This window comes from Chroicocephalus ridibundus, chromosome 15 (assembly GCF_963924245.1).
Source record: "Chroicocephalus ridibundus chromosome 15, bChrRid1.1, whole genome shotgun sequence".
Classification (NCBI taxonomy): domain Eukaryota; kingdom Metazoa; phylum Chordata; class Aves; order Charadriiformes; family Laridae; genus Chroicocephalus; species Chroicocephalus ridibundus.
This window is the reverse complement of record NC_086298.1, coordinates 2,053,964-2,075,295: the sequence shown is the minus strand read 5'-3', so window position 1 is coordinate 2,075,295 and position 21,332 is coordinate 2,053,964. Positions and strand designations below refer to the sequence as shown.

The 21,332-nt window shown below is 48.6% G+C and overlaps 1 protein-coding gene across 3 annotated transcripts in view; it reads right to left on the bottom strand.

Annotated features, from left to right (window-relative positions):
- Positions 1 to 21,332, bottom strand: part of PNPLA7 (patatin like phospholipase domain containing 7) — a 137,528-nt gene that overhangs the window by 37,682 nt on the left and 78,514 nt on the right. For all 3 annotated transcript variants that reach the window (XM_063353102.1, XM_063353103.1, XM_063353104.1), the window contains 4 exons: positions 19,476 to 19,539; positions 18,770 to 18,938; positions 17,423 to 17,605; positions 16,207 to 16,325 (listed from right to left, as the gene is read on the bottom strand). In XM_063353102.1, coding sequence (XP_063209172.1) covers positions 16,207 to 16,325; positions 17,423 to 17,605; positions 18,770 to 18,938; positions 19,476 to 19,539 — 535 coding nt within the window. The remainder of the gene's footprint in view (positions 1 to 16,206; positions 16,326 to 17,422; positions 17,606 to 18,769; positions 18,939 to 19,475; positions 19,540 to 21,332) is intronic.

The window sequence follows — 21,332 nt, the reverse complement described above, 5'->3', positions numbered from 1 at the left end:
GACAGATCTGCGCTGGTGTAACCCAAGAGCAGAAAACGGCTTCTTGAGCTTTCCCTCTCCAAATTCTCCTTCCCCTGGCTTTGCTATTGCTTCTTCTCATAAGATGATAGAATCACAGAACAGTTAGAGTTGGAAGGGACCTTAAAGCCCACCCAGTGCCATCCCCTGCCCTGGGCAGGGACACCTCCCACCAGCCCAGGTTGCTCCAAGCCCCGTCCAACCTGGCCTTGAACCCCTCCAGGGATGGGGCAGCCACAGCTTCTCTGGGCAACCTGGGCCAGGGGCTCACCGCCCTCACAGCCAAGAATTTCTGCCTGAGATCTCATCTAAATCTCCCCTCTTCCAGTTTGAGGCCGTTACCCCATGTCCTGTCATTACACTCCCTGATCCAGAGTCCCTCCCCATCCTTCCTGTAGGCCCCCTTGAGGGACTGGAAGGGGCTGGAAGGTCTCCCTGGAGCCTTCTCTTCTCCAGGCTGGACACCCCCAGCTTTCTCAGCCTGTCCTCACAGCAGAGGGGCTCCAGCCCTCTGATCATCCTTGTGGCCTCCGCTGGCCCCGCTCCAACAGGTCCGTGTCCTTCTTGTGCTGAGGGCTCCAGAGCTGCACACAGTACTCCAGGTGGGGTCTCACTAGAGCAGAGCTCTAACTTAAAATAAAAGATGCCCTAAGTTAAAATAATTCTGTTTTCACCCCTGCCAGAGGAGCCCATTGTTTTTAGGCTTTGAGATGGCAGCTATTTCTCCAACCTGCTTCTTGTGCCGGGCACTTGCTGCTCCCGCGTCCCGGCGCGTCAGGCACCAGCCAATGCTGATGTTTCGCTGAGGAACACACCTTACGCTATCCAAGCTGCTTTCCGGAGAAGACCTACGTCCTGTGGATTTGTTAAGACACATTTAGTCCCGTAAAGCATTTCCTGCTTGGAGGGCAACTGTAAACTGGCCAGGACCAGCTCCAGACTGGATTGTCTCCCTTCAACCTCTTCCAAAACTGCATCTCCTCGTTCACGCGTTTCTGCATCCATAAAATATGAGGGATTTGATGTGATCACTTAGATTTCTTTTTACTCTGCTGGATGATGCCCATGCATGAATAACAACAGATTATTATTACTTCTATTGGCAAGCCATCGCCTCTGTGTTGTGCGTCGGCAGAGTCCCCGCCAACACCCAGTTAACTGTGGAACAGCCCCGTATCGCCAACGGACGCATCGATCGCAAAGCACTGACCTGCAAAATGGGAAAGAAAGTGCTTTTCTTGCTCTGAAAAGGAGCCCTCCATTGACTGCCAGACTAAGTTATGTTTCCTTTATACATGACTGCAAAGCTGATTCTTCCAGTTCCAGCAGCCTCAACAGTTTGCGGTTGAACCTATTTCTGCAAACTGAAATCCTGAGGAAAGGCAAACGTGCCCGAACCCACCTAGTTTCCCCAGGCACCACCCAGCCTCCTACAGACAGTACTTCTTCCTAAATGTTTTTTCCCCTCCCTACAGCTTTAGGCCATCGTTACCCCAATAATTTTTCACATTACGCCATGAAATTTTCCAATGCCACCTCACTGTCGGTTCTCTCTCAGCCCCTCCTTGCCAGCTCCCGGATACATAGACACGGCCGCGCTGCCGAGGAGCCGAGTGCCGGAGCCGGCGTTTTGCCAGGCAGCAGCATCCCGCACGCTCACGACTTGCCCGTGCACCACCGATAGCCGGGGCGAGCAGCTCTCGTACTACGACCGAAAAAGAAAAGAAATCGAAGCCAGGAGCTACATCCCTGTTAACGCTAGCGCAGAAAAAAAACCCCAAAACAACAGGGATCATGGGCTTCTTGTAATACCAGGCACAATTTCACAGGGGATCTGTCCCATTTTAGGGCAACACGTGAGAATACAAGTGTTTGGCGAGCGGAGTACGAAGGACGATTGCTTGTGGCAATGCTGTATGTACACATCAGTGCTGGAGCACTCGTGTAGAGCAGGGGAAGGGATGGGGAAAATCTCCGGGTACCTGGCTGATAGGGAGCGAACGTCCCCTTACTCCAGAGGGAAGGAGGGAGGCCATGGAGGTGGGAGGAAGGAGGTCGCAGAGAGGGGCTGCGCAGGCAGCTGTCCTTTGCCTTAGAGCCGCCCGACGGTGCAGCTGGATGGAGCATTTCCCCTGCCAGGATTAACGCCTGTCCCCAGGCCAGTGACAGGGACTCCTGCCACCAAGGACAAATGACCTAGAAGATTATTTTCAAAGAACTCGCACCAGAACCTGAAGATTTGCCCGACAAGTGCAGAGTCTACATATGAACAAAACCTCTTTTCCATCGTATATCGGTCCCTAGGACAGGCCGGATGAATTGGTGCCTTTCACAGAGAGAGTGGAAACAGCACCAACCAGTTTGAGGAAGAACTGGAAATAAGAGCCACGCTCCATTGTCACCCCTGCCACTGCCTCGCAACCGGACCCCAGCCAGGCAAGTCTCGGGCTGCTCTGGGCATCGTCCGCGCCGCAGTGCCGCTTACTGCGCTACGTACCGAGCTCGTGCTTACAATACGCTCAAAAAAGCCTCCAAAAGCAGCGCTGCGCTTCCTAAACTTCAAGCACCATCTCTTCTTTGTACAAATAATCACAAATAAGTGACCGGGAAGCAGGGAGAGGAGTTACGGGGGTGAAGACATGCTTCCTTGAAACAACAGGGCACGGCAAGCGGAGAGCACAGAAGGTCTTGCAGGAAAATTCCTGCTCCTGAAACAAGCCCTTGCTTTCATTCCCTGGGGAAATGCCACTGGCATGTGACAGTAACGCACGAAGGCCAGAGCACAACTGATAAAAGAAAAATTCTTCTGGGAGACGTGCATGTGTCTGCTCCACACGTGCCAGCCGGAGCTCAGATTAGACACGGCTCTCAGGACGGAGCGAGCAAATGCAGCCCGACAGGTCCGGTTAAAGCGTCGGCAGGAACACAGGCTGCCTTCTGTGCTTGGGTCGGGGGCTGGAGAAAATACAATTAATACAAAAACAGAGACTGCGCACCAATATTTTCTCCATAAGCCACATTTAACACTTCAATGGGATGTTGCCTGTCAGGGTTCGGAAGAATAAAGGTGACATTGTGAGCACCCAGAGAGGGGACACTGGTGTTTCAGCCGGTCACTCTGGGAGCAGGCAGGGCTGCAGCTCGGTCGTGCCGCACACCTCTAAGTCCACGGCAGTTTCGGAAAGGAAGAGAAAACACAGCTCGGGTGTTCGGCCTCCCCAGCACCCGCCTCTCCTCCCGACTGACTCATCAGGACGAAGGGGGTCCCTCTGAACGCGCTGTTATTCCCTTTGGTTAAAAACAGGATTAGGGCCACGGCTGCTGCAGGGCTCTACCCTGTCTCCCACCAAAGCCCCCGGAGCAGGACACACGGCTTGCTGCTCCTCCTTCCTGATGTAGTTAGGCAGCAAAGCAGGTAGAAAAACAGAGAAATTGCCAAGGGGACTTTACTGAGCTCCACTAGAGCTTAACAAATCTGAATTAAGGCTCCCTCATAACCTTAAAACTAACGAAGAAGCAAAGCTAAACAAATAAAACCAGCTTTTTCCTTCATATAACAGCTTTGATTCAAAGCACGTTCCAAGCAGTTGTCAGAACACCCAGCTTACGCGGGGGGCGCAGACGAATGCGTATTTACTGTATACATTTTAGAGATGTGCAGAAGTGGCAGGTTGGGCAGCCATTCCCCCAACGCTGCTTCGAAAGCGCCAGAAACAAATGGATGGCGACCGAGCTTCCTGCCGACAGGAAGGGACAGCACATCCCAAACCACCGCCCAGTACGGCAGGAGGGCTCACCTGAGCTTCTTGGACCGGGGTCCCCGAAATGGGGCGGGTTACTGAAGTAGTGGGTCTCCAACTAACACACACAGCGACATTCAGCCTGGAGAAGAGAAGGCTCCGGGGAGACCTTAGAGCCCCTTCCAGGCCCTGAAGGGGCTACAGGGAAGCTGGGGGGGGCTGTTGGCAAGGGCATGTAGCGATAGGACGGGGGGCAATGGTTTAAACTAGAGCAGGGCAGGGTTAGATTAGCCATGAGGAAGAAGTTCTTTACACTGAGGGTGGTGAGACACTGGCCCAGGTTGCCCAGAGAGCGGGTGGAGGCCCCATCCCTGGAGACATTCAAGGCCAGGCTGGATGAGGCTCTGAGCGACCTGATCTAGTTGATGATGTCCCTGCTGACTGCAGGGGGGTTGGACTGGATGGCCTTTAGAGGTCCCTTCCCACCCAACACATTCTAGGAGTCTATGATCCACTGCAGAACTCTTACCCGAATAACAGCGTGGCAGTGGTGGTGTTGGACACCTTCTCAGAGTTATGTTGGAGGTGCTCGTTGTACAGGGCAGGAGGAAGATTAGATGTTATTTAAATGAAGGGCTATATAGAGCGTTATCTGGAAATCTGAGGTAAAAAGAAGCTCCTTCTTTATATAAAAAGAAGCATTTTTTGGTACATATTTTGTTGCTAATCCCGACCGTCGAGTGGCACAGTCACCGATTTAGAAATCAAGCAAATCATCTACAAGTTGCAACTGTATTATCTCAAATTTGGCACCTCCAATCTTTTGCAGCTGCGACAACACGTACAAATGTCGCTTGGAAAACTAATCACGCTTGTGGCTTTCCAATAACATTATTTCTCAGCTTTCCCCACCATAAAACTTCCCACTATCATAAATCTGCCAGAATAATTACAGTGGTTGAGCTGTCAGCTCAAAAGGATAACAGAAACCAGACCGCTGCGTTTCTGCTCCTGCTGTACTACTTGTACGCTTACAAGGAAGTCTCCAATCAGGATAACAACAATTAAGCCCCACTTCTAAGGTAAATAGAGGGAATAATCCCACACTACCTGGTTCTCACCCCAACATCCAGCTACCAACAGGATCCTTCCCAGCAGCTGCTTTCCCCCTTCCACTGCCCATTTCTAAAACCATCCCCAGTTACACATGTATTGATCCAGAGACCTGATTTCTTCCTGCCTTCCCCTCCATTAGCAACAGCCTCCTTTCATCCTCCCACTTAGCTTTGCCCTCAGATTCCTACCATCTCCTTCACTCAGAGATAAGGAGGCATTTTCCCTTTAGCCCCCCCACGCCAGAGATCTCACGTTAACCCTGCACACTAAGGGGCAGAAAAAGCAACTCCTGTTTATCACAACCCCGGTGAAACTAACTTCCTGCAAGAAAATACAAGTACAATGCCCTTTTAGCACTGATCTTGTTTCTGCTCCATGTACTAACTCCAGAACAAACTTTAAACCGAGGTATTTATGCCTGACGCAGAAGTAAATGAGCAAAAATTGTTCAGCCCTTCCTGGGAGGGCTGTCAGGTCTACCCAGTCCTGCGGTGTGAAGGGATACACGAGTAAGGCATTGGAGGGGAGAAAAAACACAAAATAAAGCCAGAGTAGAAGTAAATCAGAAAATGCACCCGGGTTTTTGTTTTCAGATCCCCCCTGCCAGCAGCACGCGCCAGGAGGTGTGCGCAGGAGGAGGAAGGAGGGGAGAGAGGCTGGGGGGCAAACTGCACCCCCATCGCTCCCTGCCTGGGGAAGGCAAACAAGATCCCGTCTCTTACGCTGAGCCAAGAAACAATTCCGTTATCTGCAAAGAAAGATAATTTCTTTGGAAAACAAATATATCCTCCCTCCTTCCCCCACCCCTTTGAGCGTTAATTGTGAAAAGTTTTAGAAGAACCGTTTTTGAGCATGGAGACTGGAAGCTGCAGAAATAAAAGACTGAAGCACAGCTCTTTAAAGAATTTAACTGTGGTTTTACTTCTCACAACTCCTCCAATCTCCTCTTTCTTAACAGGAAAGCTCATTGCCCCGATAAGGTTAGACAGAGATTCCTAAAAAATCACGACAACGGAAGAGCTTTCCCATCTTCCTGAAAGCACGGGGACTTGCCAGCAGAGCATTACGACTGCTACATGGAAAGCATTCCCTCAGACTTCCAGCTCTCTAACACCACGCATGGCTTTATTCAGCTGATAAAGAGAGGTGCAAAACTAGTAACACAAGTTAAACCACGACTCCACCATCTCCTTGTTTAATTTCGTCTGTGTATCAAAGTACTTACTGCTATGACTAAATGAGTTTGGTGGGTTGAAGACTGGAGATTAGGACGGGACAGTCCAAACAAACCACTTGCAATCAATTTTTATTTTTTTTAAGGCATAACTTTGAAGGAGATGGCTCCCAAGCTCCTGCTGCTTGGAGGATTTAATAGCAGCCATTAAAATCTTCAACCTCCATGGCAAATGGGAGCAAATGAGCAATTACATAGGTGCTACAGATGGGAAAAAGAAAAATCAGATCATTAAGCGTTATGTGGGTGCCAAGCCATACGAACATGGCTTTTATGTGCACGTGATGACCCAACTATTACACAACCCACCGAGCAATTAGCACTCAGATCCGATAACAGCCACGCAGCTCTGTCCACGTTTAAGACAACTGCACTTTGAGACAGAATTTTGAACTGATGCATAAACACGATTCGCATGGCTGAGCTCTCGGGCAACACACAAGATGGTCCGTCCCTGAAGAAATCAAAGCAAAGCCCCTCAGGAGCAATTACGCTGCGGTCTCTTACCTACCATTGGCAAACAGAACATCTGAAGCCTTCAGTACGAGTTCACAGCCGCGTCTCATGAGGTTTTCTCAACAAAAGCAAACACTCAGAACTCACCATTTTATTTTTACGACTTGGATTTTGTTTGTTCAAAATGATATACTCTAGGGCTGACCTGGACAAGACTCAAATTAGGTATCCAAACAGAAGTTATCATCGTCTTTTCCAAGGAAGAGTCCACATTCTTTACCGTTCTCCTTCAGCCTCTACAAAGCAGCACCAAAAGTAAAACCACAAGTCGAAGGTGTAAGGATAAAGAGTTTATATTCTTCTTTGTTATTTTCATTCCTGGATATTGCCCAGAAATCAAATCTGCTTTTTGAAAGACAGAGGGAATCCAGGAGCCCGACTGCGTGGCTGACACTGGAATTCAGATTTGGGGTTGGTTTATCTGCACGTGGCAATGGATGCTCTAGTCACGACGAGAGCACAAACACGCAGGGCACAGGCCACTTCTCAAACACCTACACGAACCCTGACAAGCTCTGAAGCCCCCATACATCAATCCGAGCTCCTAAAAGGGATATAATAAAGAAAAATTACAACTCCGCTGTGCACCGAGATACAGGTATCTATCCACGCACACAAAAACTTACTGCAGGTCATCAGATAGCTCCCCTTCCTCTGAAACGTGCCCACCCCAGCAGCCAGCTAACCGTGCGTGAAGGAGGGCGAAGAGCGTGGGCTGACGAACGCAGAGGTCATGAGGATTAACCTCGGGGCTGCCAACTTTCTGCCCTTCCAAATGTCAAAAGACAGATTTGGCCTGGTCTACAAAGGGATTACTCTGAAGAAAGGGAGTGGAGGAAGGAGATTTCAAGCATTCAAGGGGTTTTTTTTCATGACACAAAGCAGATTCGGTCTCTTCCATATCACTTTGACATTTCCATACTGCAGAAATCTTGCTTCATCAGCCATTATTGGCCACTGACAGACTGCAGATGCTGGACGGTAAGCTTCATTCTTCCGTTTAAAAGAAGGGAATAAGCATTTTCAGGTTTCTTTCATACTTCAGTTCCATTTCCTGACACCCTTTGCAGCAATATCAGGATGAGGGATGGGATCCTTTTCACGGTGCATATTCTTCAAGACCTGTCTTGCTGTAGAAAAGGAAAGCAGAGTCCTTATGGCCACCTCAGTGGCTTGAGCAAGGAATCGGAAATGACACACGAACTTCATGGATGCTGCCTGACTGCATCGGGGGAGAGAAAAAGAAAAAACAGGAGTTCCAGAAAAAATCCTCACTCCCATCTTGCATAAGGAGAAATCAGGAAATGGTGTGAAGTGAGTGCGGAAGGACCCAATCTGTGCCAGACCGGCTCCGTACGGGACCGCCAGACACCAAGCTGGAGACAGGTATCTCAGCCAGATGCAAGCAGAGCCCGGCACCGCTGACTGCTGCTCTCCACACCACCAAGGCTGCCCGAGGACACCGCTCTCCACACCAGCTCTCCAAGCTCACCAGCCATTAACCTTTCCACGATACCAGGAAAGCAAGCGCACCTTCCCAAGCCCATTAGGATCTGGCTCATCCTACAGACTGGGTTTCAGAGGAGGCTACTCAGGGACCTGTTGGCGTCCATCAGAGCCCCTCTCCTACAGCTCCTCTGCACTGCTGGAGAACACACCAGAGGAGACACAGAAGACATCCCGGCCCAGAACTGGTCAGGGACTACAGGCTTTGCTTGTGTGGGCTCTTTGCTGCCCAGAACAGGCAGGGATAGTCCCAAACCTCAGCAGCTCCCGCAAACACCTTGACCGTGTCTTGGCACTGTACCCAGAGAGCACAACCAGGGTTACCAGCAGCCTGGTTATTCCTCAGCCACCGCACGCTGGAACAAAGAGTTAAGTTTATCATAATAATTGGGCTGGATGCCAGGTTTCAAGCAAATTCTCCAAACACATCCAACCCATAAGACGAGCATAAATCCATATACATTTAGATGGAACAACACCCTCCCCAAACGATTGTTAATGGTAACAGTTTATTACTTCACTTCTATGTAAATGCTCAAGAGCAATTTATCCAGGGTGACCCGTACCGATGCCAAAGCCGAGATGGGAAACGCCTCATTTTTCAAAAGGAAAATCCAAGTTATAAGGGTTTAAGCCATTTGCCCGAGCCCACGCAACATGAGGAGCTGAACAGCAGCGAAGCGAACCCCTGACTGCCCACCCCTCGCTTCAGAGAGGTGACCCCCAACAGCTGCAGCAACTCAGGCCACCACGAGCATCCTGGAGAGGCTGGTGTTGCTCTTTCAGAACTACCCTGGCCAAGGTCAGAATGAAGAACGATGGTTTTAGCAAGAATCTTGTTTCAAAATTTACTTCAGAACAATTGTTTTATCCCATGATGTTTTCCAAATACTTCAAAGAATCAGGATCTAATTTCCCCCCCCCCCCCCCCATTTTTTCAAGCTGTCAGCCCTCTCTTTACTGTGAATTTTAAGCACTGTGAGATAACAAAGAGCAAATACCCGTACCCCACTACAAACCACTGAGACCAACCTTAAACATTGCTATCGGTAATCTATTTGCAGAACGCAGCGTGATCCTGAAACTCACTGCGTGATCCGAGAATTATTTCAAAGCCAAGTGCATCTCTGTTAAGTCGGCAAATACGGACACTGCCCGGCATGGCAGAAGCAGCTGGCAAACTACATTTTTTGCAATGGGTCCTTTGAGACAGGACCGGAAAGCAAAGACTGGGAAAGGAACAAAAGGGCAGATGTAAAGAAAACGAGCAGGAATGAGAGCGGGAGGAAAAGGGTGCAAAGAAACGGGATAATCTTCAGGCTTGGACGTGTCAGAAAGGGAAACGGGGACTTCCAGACCAACAGAGAGACGGCCTGGTAAATAGGTTATGTACGATTTAGATAGGAATGGAAGCATAACGACAACATTATTAAGCAAGTTCTCAAGCTGAGCAGCACTTTTTACTCTCCAGCACAAGGAACTGGTCGCAGCAGCATGTTTGGCTCCGAAGATCCCTGTGCCCATACCTCGGGGTGCCCTCAGCCGACTCCGTCTGCGTAAAGTTCTGAACCCAGCAAAGGAGCTGAAAAACATTTACTGCCTTCCAACTTATGTGAGGAACATCCAGAGTCCAGGAAATTCCCACGGGATTTTTCTTTCATCCCTTCTGTGATCTTTATATTGAGTATGTTTAGGATCCCATAGGGAAAAACGCCGCTCCGTGTTCTTTATGGCAGGATTTTCAGCACACGTCTCTGGAGGCAGCTTCTGAATTCAGGCACCAAATTCCTTCCCTCTCCCGCCACATTCTTCCAAAGGCACATCGTCTGGGGGCTTGTAGTCAAATTTGACAGTTTAAAAAAGCAATTCTCTTCGTGCTTCCAGTTCCTACCCTGTATCTGAGGCTCGGTAATTGACCTTAGGAGCCCACCGCCCCCATTTCAAGTGCTGCAGCTCCGCAGTGGGCGTTTTAAGACAGTGTCCACGCACACACACTTCTCCCTCCGATAGGAGTAAAAAGTCTCATGTCCTTAGTTATCTTGTCTTCGCAGAGGAATAAGAATTAATCTTCCTTAACTGCTGGAACTGAATCCGAAGCACCTGCACCATAAAACCTCACGCAGTGTCCCCAGGAGGTTCTGTTATTGCCGGGATTGAGCATCAGGGTTTCATAACCACGAGGCTGCCATCACCCGTGCCGCAGGACAGGGAGCTGCGGCACAGCAAACCTGCCCATCCCGAGGGCAGCGCTTTGTCATCGGGACGTCGGTTCCACCTCAAATTCCAGCTTTTTATTCCTCAGATGTTTCCTCACGTCTTGGAGGCCAGGGTATGAGATGTCAGCTCCCCCGCCGCACTGCCGGCCGCTGCTCCAAACACCAGTCCTCACCCGGGAGACTTCACTTTTAAGCCTAGTGCGTTTTCTAAGGTGTAATAGGCATTTTTCTGGGCAGTCTTCCCTATTTTCAGGGAACAGATGTGTTTCCCTCTGCTTTTGTGGACCAGGGGGCAAAAGGTGACAGCCCAGAAGGGATCTCAGTCGCTGGGTAATGGCACAGCTACAGCTCCCAGTGCTCCCCTGCACGGCAGCAGCGCTGGAAACCAGACCCTCCTGCGCTGCCGTTCAGCCTTGGTCTTTGGGAGAGCTAACAGCCCCAAAAAAGAAGTGGTTTTATTTCTAACATCCCTTCCTTGCAGCGCGTTGCCCCCGTAAGTCCAGCTGTTGCGTTACCATGTTATGCTGCTGAGTATTCACATATTCATTAGTTTTGGCAGCCTGTCAACTTTCTCTTAACCGGTTCAAGCAAGGGAAAGAAAACAGGGACTTCTTCGCTTCTCCCAGAGAAAAGCTGATGAGAATTTCATAGGCGGTGGAAGCAGAATTTCTGTTGCCCGCAGTGCATCCTCTTGCCAGACACCGACGATCTGCATCATGCAATGAAGAAGGGAAAGTTTCTCAGAGGGAAGATGGCAAAATACAATTGGGTAGGAAACATCAAGCAACTAAATAACAGGGTAACCACAAACGCCCTCCTGTCCTCAGTTATCATGGGAAAAAGACAGAATCGGCCTGCCCTCACCCGGGATGAGACCACAAGGTTTTTGTGCATTTTAAGGCTCCTCTCCAAGTTAGAATAACAAATGAGACAGAAAAACAAAACAAACCCCAAAACATACCAGTATCTTTATTAATCATTTCTGACTCCTCACATAAGCATACTGCAAATTCAGCCTCTGCACTTATGCCAACTCTGGTACCGCTTAATTGCTGAGACTGTGATTAAAGTACTGCGTTACAGGCCACGGAACATCAGCAACACGTCCCTTCGTCTGCTAACGGCAGCCGGGAGCTGCCCGGAAGGCTCCGTCCCGGAGGACAGCAATGTGCAAAGACACTACAGCAGGAATAAAATATCTTAGAGCATAGCATTTACTCGCTTTCAAGTGTTTTACGTGGATAGGCCAGGTCATCACTATCCCAATCCAACTCCTTTTTAAACAAGATGGAGCAGGGGAAGCACTACAGTTTGTTCATAATGCAAGGGCTCCTCAGCTCCTAGCCAAACCTACATTCAGAAGAGGAATGTGACCTTCTAAAGTTCTCAAAATGACTGTTTCATGTTTTTCCTTACGTGACGTTGGGAGCTTGTCATCAATCCTTCTCTACCACAATTGCTCAGAAACACAAAAGGGGCACAGCGACAGCTGGGAAACCTCTCGACGTGCCGCCACGTTGGACCGGCCTTCAACTAGGAGTTCCTTGTACCTGCCCCGGGAGGTGCACGTCTGCCTCCGCCACATCCCGAGCCGGCTGTGGGCATGCCCTACCTTCTCCTTGCTTCACCCATGTGCGTAGGACAATCCAAGCCGTACGTCCCTTGGTTCCTTCCGACTGCATAATGCAGTTTTGCCCAACCTGACTGTGCTAGGGATTACTCCTAAGCTGCAAGTCTTTGTCCCATGCAGGCAAAGCACAAACAAATTCTGCCTTTGTGCCCCCTGGATGGATGGCAGTGCCAAGGGATCAGTCTCCGGTGGCACAGAAGGTAAGCAAGGCTGATAAACGGGCTTTTACTCAGACTTGCCTGAATAAATCAGAGTTGCAACCAAACATAGAATCATTGAATCGTCTAGGTTGGAAGAGACTTTAAGATAACACAATGGGTGCAGCGACAGTAAAGCCTCCTTGTTCTATTCTTCATGGAATTGGGGGTCCTGGAGTCAAACACTGGGGGTGCAGAGGCAAACGTGACCTCCTCAGAGCAGACCAACTACGAGATCTGCCCCTCGGGCAATCTACATTGGGTAAAGCCACCGAATGGGAAGACAAAGCCAGGCTTTGAGGAGCGCAGAGACCCAAGTTGGGCTCAGGGCAGCAGCCAGTAAGTGACGGGGCGGTGGATGAACCTGCACCTTTGGCCTTCCCTAAAAGCGCAGCTTGTGAGCGCCCTGCGTGCGGTATGGGCTTTGGGAGCACAGACGGACAGACGGGGCAACGAGTGGGTTCATCAGACACAAATATCTCCATAACAAGAAAGGCATCACTTGCTTCTCCTACAGCGCTGCTTTTATCCTCCCTTTTCAGGGGGCCAGAGATGAAAGCAAAGAAGAAAAGGCAGAAAGAACAGGTTGATGAAACGGGAACTGCCTAAAATGAAAAGGCAAGAGTCCAAGTCAAATCCTTAGAGTCAGCAAGAAAACGCTGTGAAAAAACCCAACTACTTGACATATCAGGAGCTGAGGTAAAATAATAAGTTTGAGAAGAAAACTAAATGGAAAAAGGAGAAAAGAAAAGATGCCCTGATGGACAAACACCCTCCAACAGCAGCTCCTCGGGGACGGCCGAGCTGCTCGGCCTGACGGGAGGGCAGCGGGGAGAAGGGAAAGGCACGACGTGCTGCGGAGCCATGGCCACTGCGTCACACAGACCGGGCAGGACACGCGGCCACCAGCAGCACCCGCTGGTAAAGGTCCCTGGCACCGCGGGCGTTCATTCCCTGCGCGGACATGCAGCTCATTATTGTGCCTTATTCCAGACAGCACATCCAAAAAAGGCAGGTAACTTCTTTTAACAATAGCTCTTTCCTTCTCGATAGGCATATCTCACGGGCGTCACGTATTTGTATCACGTGTGTTACTGCAAATGCAGACCCCTATCAAAATAACCAAACGGGAACAGGTCGAATGCTTTGCGTTTCCCAATTATGCTTACGTGGAACAGGCACGTCGGACAAAATTCACTCCTAGAATAACGACGCTATAATCGACAACAAAGCCTGTCGTCACCGTTTTCGTCAAGTCAGTCTCCATAAACAGCACGCTCAGTTGTTTTTTTTTTTCCCCAAGCCCTAGGGATTCCCAGATACTTCTGTATTAATTATTTACTCCCCATAAATTTTAGTTTTCAAACAGCTTTGCTCAGACAGCAACCGAAAAACCAAAGAAAGGGTGGGCTGTACGTGGGATGGCTAAAGGTCATGAGAATGATTTATGGGAGGGTTTCTGCCTTTGTTGCAGGGTTTGATGCGTCATTATGCTTGCAGCTACATCTCCAAGGTATTATTTTTCTAAGCACAAATCCCCTTTCCTTCCCTCAAACTCCACTATGTTTCTAACTGAAATTAACTTAGCACTCAACAAAAGCAAAACACTATAATTTTAGAACTGTATCACTTCGATTTGTTTTATTTTTATACTCACAAGAGAAGTAAAACCTTTAGTTCCTACGAGCCTTTTGTCATGACAAACCACAAAGATAATTACTAGGAAGCTGCTCTGGTAAAACCTCCCAAACCCACTGTCGCTGGGAAGCCAAACATTCCCAAAATAACAACTAAATAATTGATACTACTGGGGTCACAGAAGGCAGTACCTTTAACGGAAAGAACCACCGGGCAGCGCCCAGGAACCACCGTCCCGCTCTGCTCTGTGTGCCCCGCACGACTCACGCTCCTGCGACAAGGCAGGGGGTTACTTTGTGCCGCGTGTTATCCCAAGGCTGCGCTAACGGTCGGGCAGCCGTGCAGCGACCCATCGAAGTGTTTTTGGCTGGAACGGGCTTTAATCGCAGGGTGACTTTAAGTACCTCGTGCATAATCCCTTGAAGTTCCCTTCTCAGCAGAGACGGGGACCTAAGAACTCACTTTGAGCTGTGAACCTTCCAAAGGCAGAGATATATATTTTTTTTTTTAATTTTTTTTTTTTTTTTTTTTTTACACACTTCAGAGTAAGCATGTAATTCTTGCCCCAGAGTCTTAATTATATTCTCACTTTAAAAATAAATTTTTAAGAAATCCAAATCTTTCATCTAGCCACGATTTAGATGACAATTCAGCTACAGAAACAGCATTCCGTACCTTTCCATTAAGAACACAACGGTCACACCACCCGCGTGTCAGCCTGAACCCCCAGAAAAACCATTTTGGTCCACGACATCAATAGGGTTTCAGAGAAAGCAGAAATTATCCTATTTATCTGTTCTGCCATTTAACCCTCTTAAAGTCCTCCACATTGCGCAGATGAAGAAATTAGCAAATTAGCGGCTGATGGGACACGGTGACATTGCTGAATGGGCGCCGAGCATCCAGAAAGCCTGAAGCCACCACAGCAGCGGTTCAGACCCGCGGAGGAGGACGACACAGGAACAACGAACAGGCTCAATAATCCTCCTCTTTCTTACCTCTGCTCTTGGAAACCAGCAGGTGGCAGCTTGCAAATTAAGTAGTAGAACAAAAAAAAAAAAAAAAAAATAAATAAACAGTTTGGCAAAAAATACAGCAGTGTTTACAGAAGGAAGAAAGGAAGGGAACGAGCAAAATGTGCTGCCAGAAATATCAAAGTGCACATATTTTAGCGTGACACAGGCTTCAGTAGAGACAGAGACATCAGATAACTTCTAAGCCAAAAAAAACCCCACCCCGAGTGCTTTGCATCAGTCGATTAGAAGCCTCCCGAGATCCCCAGATTGAGCAGAAGCTCCCCTCCTCTGCTTTCCTTTGTGTCTCCACAGGATAGTGCTTATCTCAGCAACGAGACACCGAAATCATCCCAGGTGAGGAAAGCGTGAAAGGCAGCCGGATAACGGCACCTTCGCAGACGCTCAAAGGAAGAGCCACGGCGCTGGCTGTCTCAGCATCAAGTGACTAATCAGAACAAGCTGGCACCACGGAGCTCTAACCTTTACCGTAACAAACGCTCCCCCCCAAAGCACGCACTGGCCCAAAGACAAAAATGTGATATTTCCGTGGATTTAAATAGACAGACTATGTGCAAATTATATTTTTTTTTTTTTGAGAGCGGTATTTCAAAGCACTCTTTTAAAGAAGGGCTTCAAGCACATGGTGACAAAGACAACGAAGGCAGCGCTCTCTTGAGACAAAGGGCTACTAAATTCTGTGTCTGTCTCAACATAAAACTCTCAAAGTAAAAAGGGATTCCAGAGAAAAATGTCAGTAATAATTTATTTCCAAAGCTCACCAGGAATTCATATGGAATTCTAATCAAGTGTTCAGCACACACCTTGCCCCCACGTCTGCAAAAATACAATCTTTCTGTAAAGTGAGGCTGTCTGAAGCGCGCAGGTACCTGGGGTTTTGGGTGATCATAAAGACGAGAACATTCTCCCATTAGGGGACATAATTCTTCTTGCTGCTCAAACTTCGAAGAGCTTTGGGGGCCTTTGAAATACGGTGAGCCATTTTCTAATAGAAGAATCTGGGGGGGGGGGGGCGGGGGGGGGGGGGGATGGAACCAAAAATCCATAGTGTAGGCCCACAAAGAAAGAAGCGTCATACTTAGTGCCTTGGTCACCTCCTGGTATTAAGCCCAACTGATGAGAGGTCTCAAGAGGTCATAAACACTCCTGTTCCTTCTGCAGACATCCAAGCACAATCCCGCGCAGCAGGTTAAGTTTGTGTAACAAAAGCAACTCCTCAGTGTCTCCCCCAAACGCTGCTTACAGAACAGTCCTGGTTCTACAGCATTTCAGTTTTCCTGAAGGATCCGTCGCAGCCCGGTGACAGTGCTGCTCTAGGATCTGGCAGCAACACACTGGCGTGCCCAGGATAAGCCACCTACCTGGCTCCTCCGCCCCCCAGCACCAGCGCGATGGCATTTCCAGTCAGAACACGAGCCAGGCGAGAAAAGTCGGAGTGACGGTCTGGTGGCTTCTGGAATACGCGTTCGTACATCTCTATCTGCAGAAGGGAGGCAGAAAATGGTCACTCTAAAGGCGGGATAGAGTCTACGCTACCAGCCAACAACATACTGTTAAAAGTGGATGGCTGTTCTTCCAAGGAAAGAGGGTTAATGGATTATCCAAACAGTTCTAGTGATCATATGTGTCTCTCACACTTTTATAGTAGGTGTGAAAATTCCATTGGAGTACGGTATTTTCTTTGGAGATCTTTCTCTTTCTTGACAAGGATTTGAAGTTACCGGGAAGCGTCCCAAGTCTGCCTCTGCTTTACCTTCAGCGTGGGTTTCACAAGCACAGGGATCCTCCCAATGAAGGGGACTCTGCTGCCTGCACACACCTATCAACAGGACCTGGAGGTGGTATTTACTGTCTCCAGCCAAGCGTGCATCCATAAAGATGACAGGAGCCCCTTACCCCTGTGTTTTCTAAAGTAAATTGAAGCCAAACATTTGAGGACACTGCAGTCCTCAGCACAAGAAGGACATGGACCTGTTGGAGCGGGGCCAGAGGAGGCCACAAAGGTGATCAAAGGGCTGGAGCCCCTCTGCTGTGAGGACAGGCTGAGAGAGCTGGGGGGGTTCAGCCTGGAGAAGAGAAGGCTCCAGGGAGACCTTCCAGCCCCTTCCAGTCCCTCAAGGGGCTCCAGGAAAGCTGGGGAGGGACTCTGGATCAGGGAGGGGAGCCATGGGACGAGGGGGAAGGGTTTTAAACTGAAAAAGGGGAGATTGAGATGAGATCTGAGGAAGAAATTCTTGGCCGTGAGGGCGGTGAGCCCCTGGCCCAGGTTGCCCAGAGAAGCTGTGGCTGCCCCATCCCTGGAGGGGTTCAAGGCCAGGTTGGACGGGGCTTGGAGCAACCTGGGCTGGTGGGAGGTGTCCCTGCCCAGGGCAGGGGGTGGCACTGGATGGGCTTTAAGGTCCCTTCCGACCCAAACCATTCTACGATTCTGTGATTCAAATAGAGCACTACCCGTGTAACGGTCAGTTGCACATCGGAATATCACGTAGTATCACTATGTCAGATTAACTGTAATCCGTGTGTCAAAGGTAAAGTACAACAGCGAAGGGACCGGCCACCAAAGCAGGAATCTCTTACCAGCTTGGGCAGGCTTCTTTTGGAAAAGACTCTGCGTGGGCAGCGGAGGTGAAGATGTGCAGAACACCAGCTCCGCATGTTGAGCCATTCCACGGTCCGGGAAGGGAGAGGCCCATCCTCCTTATGCAGCAGGACAAGTTGCTTCTGGGCTCGGACCGCCGTGTTCTCCAGCATCCTCTCCAGCTACAGCACAGCACACACCAAAGCAAGGAGGGCGTCAGGTATGGACTGCTCCAGGAGCAGTTTAACAGAATAATGTATTGTGAAATACACACACACACACATATATATATACACACACACACACACCTGAGCCCTATTCCCATCTGAATCTGCAGACAGCTACGCACATGAAGAACCATCAAACAAGATGGATTGAGACAATGACGCTGTTAGCTGTGGGCTTCTGTGGCATACAGAACTCCAAAAAATCAGACAAGGATTCAAACCCGACTACTTAAAAATGAATGCTTTTTACCTAAACAGAGACCATTAAATGCATAGCACAGACACACGCTGTTCATGCAAAATGAGATCCCTTCCCCAGTCACACCTAAGCCTACAAACGTTCAGCATGTTTTGTTCTTTCACTTCCAATCAGACCCCTTTTCCCTCCTTGCATTCCTTATTTTTATTCTTTTGTTGTTGTTGTTTTAGGCAACCGATGGCAACTTGCTCTTGCCGTGCTTCCTGCCTCCCACATACGGTCATGAAGAACCAACACAAAGCGACACACGGGAACGCTGCAGATGGTCCCAGTCCCAGGCTCTCGGGAGGTGAGACTCAGCCTTGCACAATCCTAAAAATCCCCCTGCTGACCTCATTTTTAAAATTTCTCGCAGAATTTATACACCTGGTCAAACAACTTCAGTAACGAAAGATCAAAAATAAAAATAGATAGTAAGGAGGAAGAAAAAAAATACAGCTTCCAATCTGTAATAATATATACTTAATTATTCATACAATACAATTTATATCTACTTTTTCCTAGGCACACAACACGAATTCCATCCAGGAAGAAAAGAATTTCTCTCTCTATCTGGATATTGCGTAAAGAAATTCTGGACGGAAAGGCAAAGCTTCAAAGCAATTTGGCTTCTGATCTACCATTGGCCAAAATGATCCTTTAGAGGAACGGAACGTAGCTGGAAACACTTCTGTATAAAACTTGCCACTTCAGAGGCTCCTCATTCAATTCTTTTTCTATTTATAACACACTTGTCTCGGGAATATTTCATTATTTATGTTTCCTTGGGTATTAAACCCGGGAAAATTCATGAATATGAAACAACCTCCTCTGACGTGCACCGCTAACGCTGCCAATCCAGGCAGGAGCTATCCCCACACCTCTCCAACGGTGGGTTCCTGGTCTCCCAGCCCCACGATGAGGATGCAGTCCGCCTGCCGGATGCAGCGCTGGGTCCAGGGGGTGAGGGTGCTGTCTGCCTGGTAGAGCACGATACGGTGAATATCCTCCTGCTGCCCCAGCCAGCTGGTTAGTCGGTATTCATGGATGCTGGGGACAGAAAAGGGAAACAAAAAAACAAAAAACGAACAAATTCAAATGGTTTTATATCACAGCTCCTGACAGAGTAGAGAGAAATGTTACATGCCAAGCACAAAATCTGAAGGGCATCGGAGACCTGCATCTCTTGCTCCCCCAGTCTAGGAACCTTATCTCCACACATTTCCAGGCTCCTGCTTGCTTTATTTCTCCATTATTTATCCCATTAGATCTGTACACAGAGGAAAGAGGATGCAGTGGTGCCTAACTTCAGCAAGACTTCCACGGCATCCCTAAGAACGAGCACACAACACCCACTTGCAGCAATCCCGCTTTTCCCATTTCACAAGTGAGAAAGCATGATGGAAAAAAACCACCCACATTTGAACCAAATACTCTTGAAACATTGTTGTCTCAAACACCTCGGTAAGAAAGCACAATATATGTCAGAACACAGGATTTTATTCCCAAATACTGTACATTTATAAGGCCAGCACAGCATCTTTCTGCATTCTTTCACAAGAAATAAGTAATAACGAGGGCAGGTACCTATCCAGGGCAGCAGAACCAAGTCGCTGTTTGATGTTGTCACTGGTGAGCAGCAAAGTAGGACCTGGAAGAACAAGTTTCACACGTGAACACCTGCCACTCGGCTCCTGCCAAACTCTATCGACTAAATGTAGCTGTAACAAATGCAGTTCTGTGAGCGCACTTTGAAGATCACGATGGATCAGTTGCATCCGTTAGAGCTGTCGTGGAAGAAAGAACCGGCACAAAGTCTTCACAGAGATTTTCACACTTAGATATAACATTTTCCCATTCTCCGTATTCCCTGAGCCCTGTTGTTGCATTAGGCTCAGCCTACAAGCTCTCTTTTATTGCATCCCTCAGTCACACAGGATGACACTTGCTCCTGCAGCTGCATTTTCACAAACACAATGCTCAGAATATCACGTACCTTTCCCAGCCATAGAAAGCCCAGGAATCTGGTTTCAAAGGAAAAAAAAAAAAAAAAAGCTACCTCACTGACGTATTGAAATACATCATAGAATCTTCATGGTTGGAAAGGACCTTTGAGATCCTCGAGTCCAACCATACACACACACCCAAAAAAATAAAAAAAAAAAAAATCCTCAAGCTCTCTCTCTAGTATTACTACTTCTTTTTCAACCTGCCAACAAGAATCTATACCGCTACCAGCCCCAAGCAGAGAATCCCAAATCCGTATTCACGCCACGGTCCGACGCACACCACTTCCACTACCGAGACACGCACATCTGGCATCAACATTATACCAGAGATGAACTTTGGTGCACGTAAAGTTTCTTGCAGGCACTTTAAGTCTATTTTTCTTACTACCAACTCCATTTCATCGGCAGCAATACATGCCATCTGTGGTGGAGGTTGCAGAACAACTGCAGCTAAATACAAAAAAGCAAAGGAAAGAAAACTTAAGGGATTAATCCTTCCTTTAGGTGTGAGGTTATCTGTCTCATATTGAGAGAGAAACGCACATTTACAAAACACGAAAGGGCAGTTGCTTTGTATTAATGTTTTCATAACGTAATCCTTCATTTTTTCATTAATGAGCACTGAAATTTATGTGCGAAATAGCAAAACGCTTAATTATGTGAAGTCTCCCAAGGCATTAATAAAGCAGCGTGGCTTAATGTGTTTAGTAAAAATCAAGGAACCATGAACGAACAACGCAGCAAAAGGTCGCAGCTTCACACTTACATGCTCAAAAAGCACAACCCAGCCATACAGCGTCTGGCGTTGGCATCCTGAGCTCCAGGGCCGACTCATGTCCCCCCCCAGTGCTCAATTCCTCCTGTAAAGACTTCTCTCTGCTTTAACATGCTTCAGTGTTAGACTTGCAAAGAACTCAGAAATGCGAGTTCTGAACTTATGCAAAGCGTTTGACACTGTTCTGCACGACATCCTGGTCTCTAAACTAGAGAGACACGGATTTGATGGATGGACCAGTCGCTGGATAAGGAACTGGTTAGATGGCAACCAGTGACGAGTGGCGTTCCTCAGGGGGTCAGTACTGGGACTGGTGCCGTTTAACATCTTTGTCGGTGACATGGACAATGGGATGGAGCACACCCTCAGCAAGTTTGCCAATGACACCAAGCCGTGTGGCATGGTCGACATCCTGGAGGGAAGGGATGCCATCCAGAGGGACCTAGACAGGCAGGAGAGCTGGGCCCATGAGAACCTCATGAAGTTCAACCAGGCCAAGTGCAAGGTCCTGCACATGGGTCATGGCAATCCCAAACCGGGCAGAGAATGGCTTGAGAGCACTCCTGAGGAGAAGGACTTGGGGGTGCTGGCTGATGAGAAGCTCAACGTGAGCTGGCAACATGTATTCCGCAGCCCAAAAAGCCAACCACATCCTGGGCT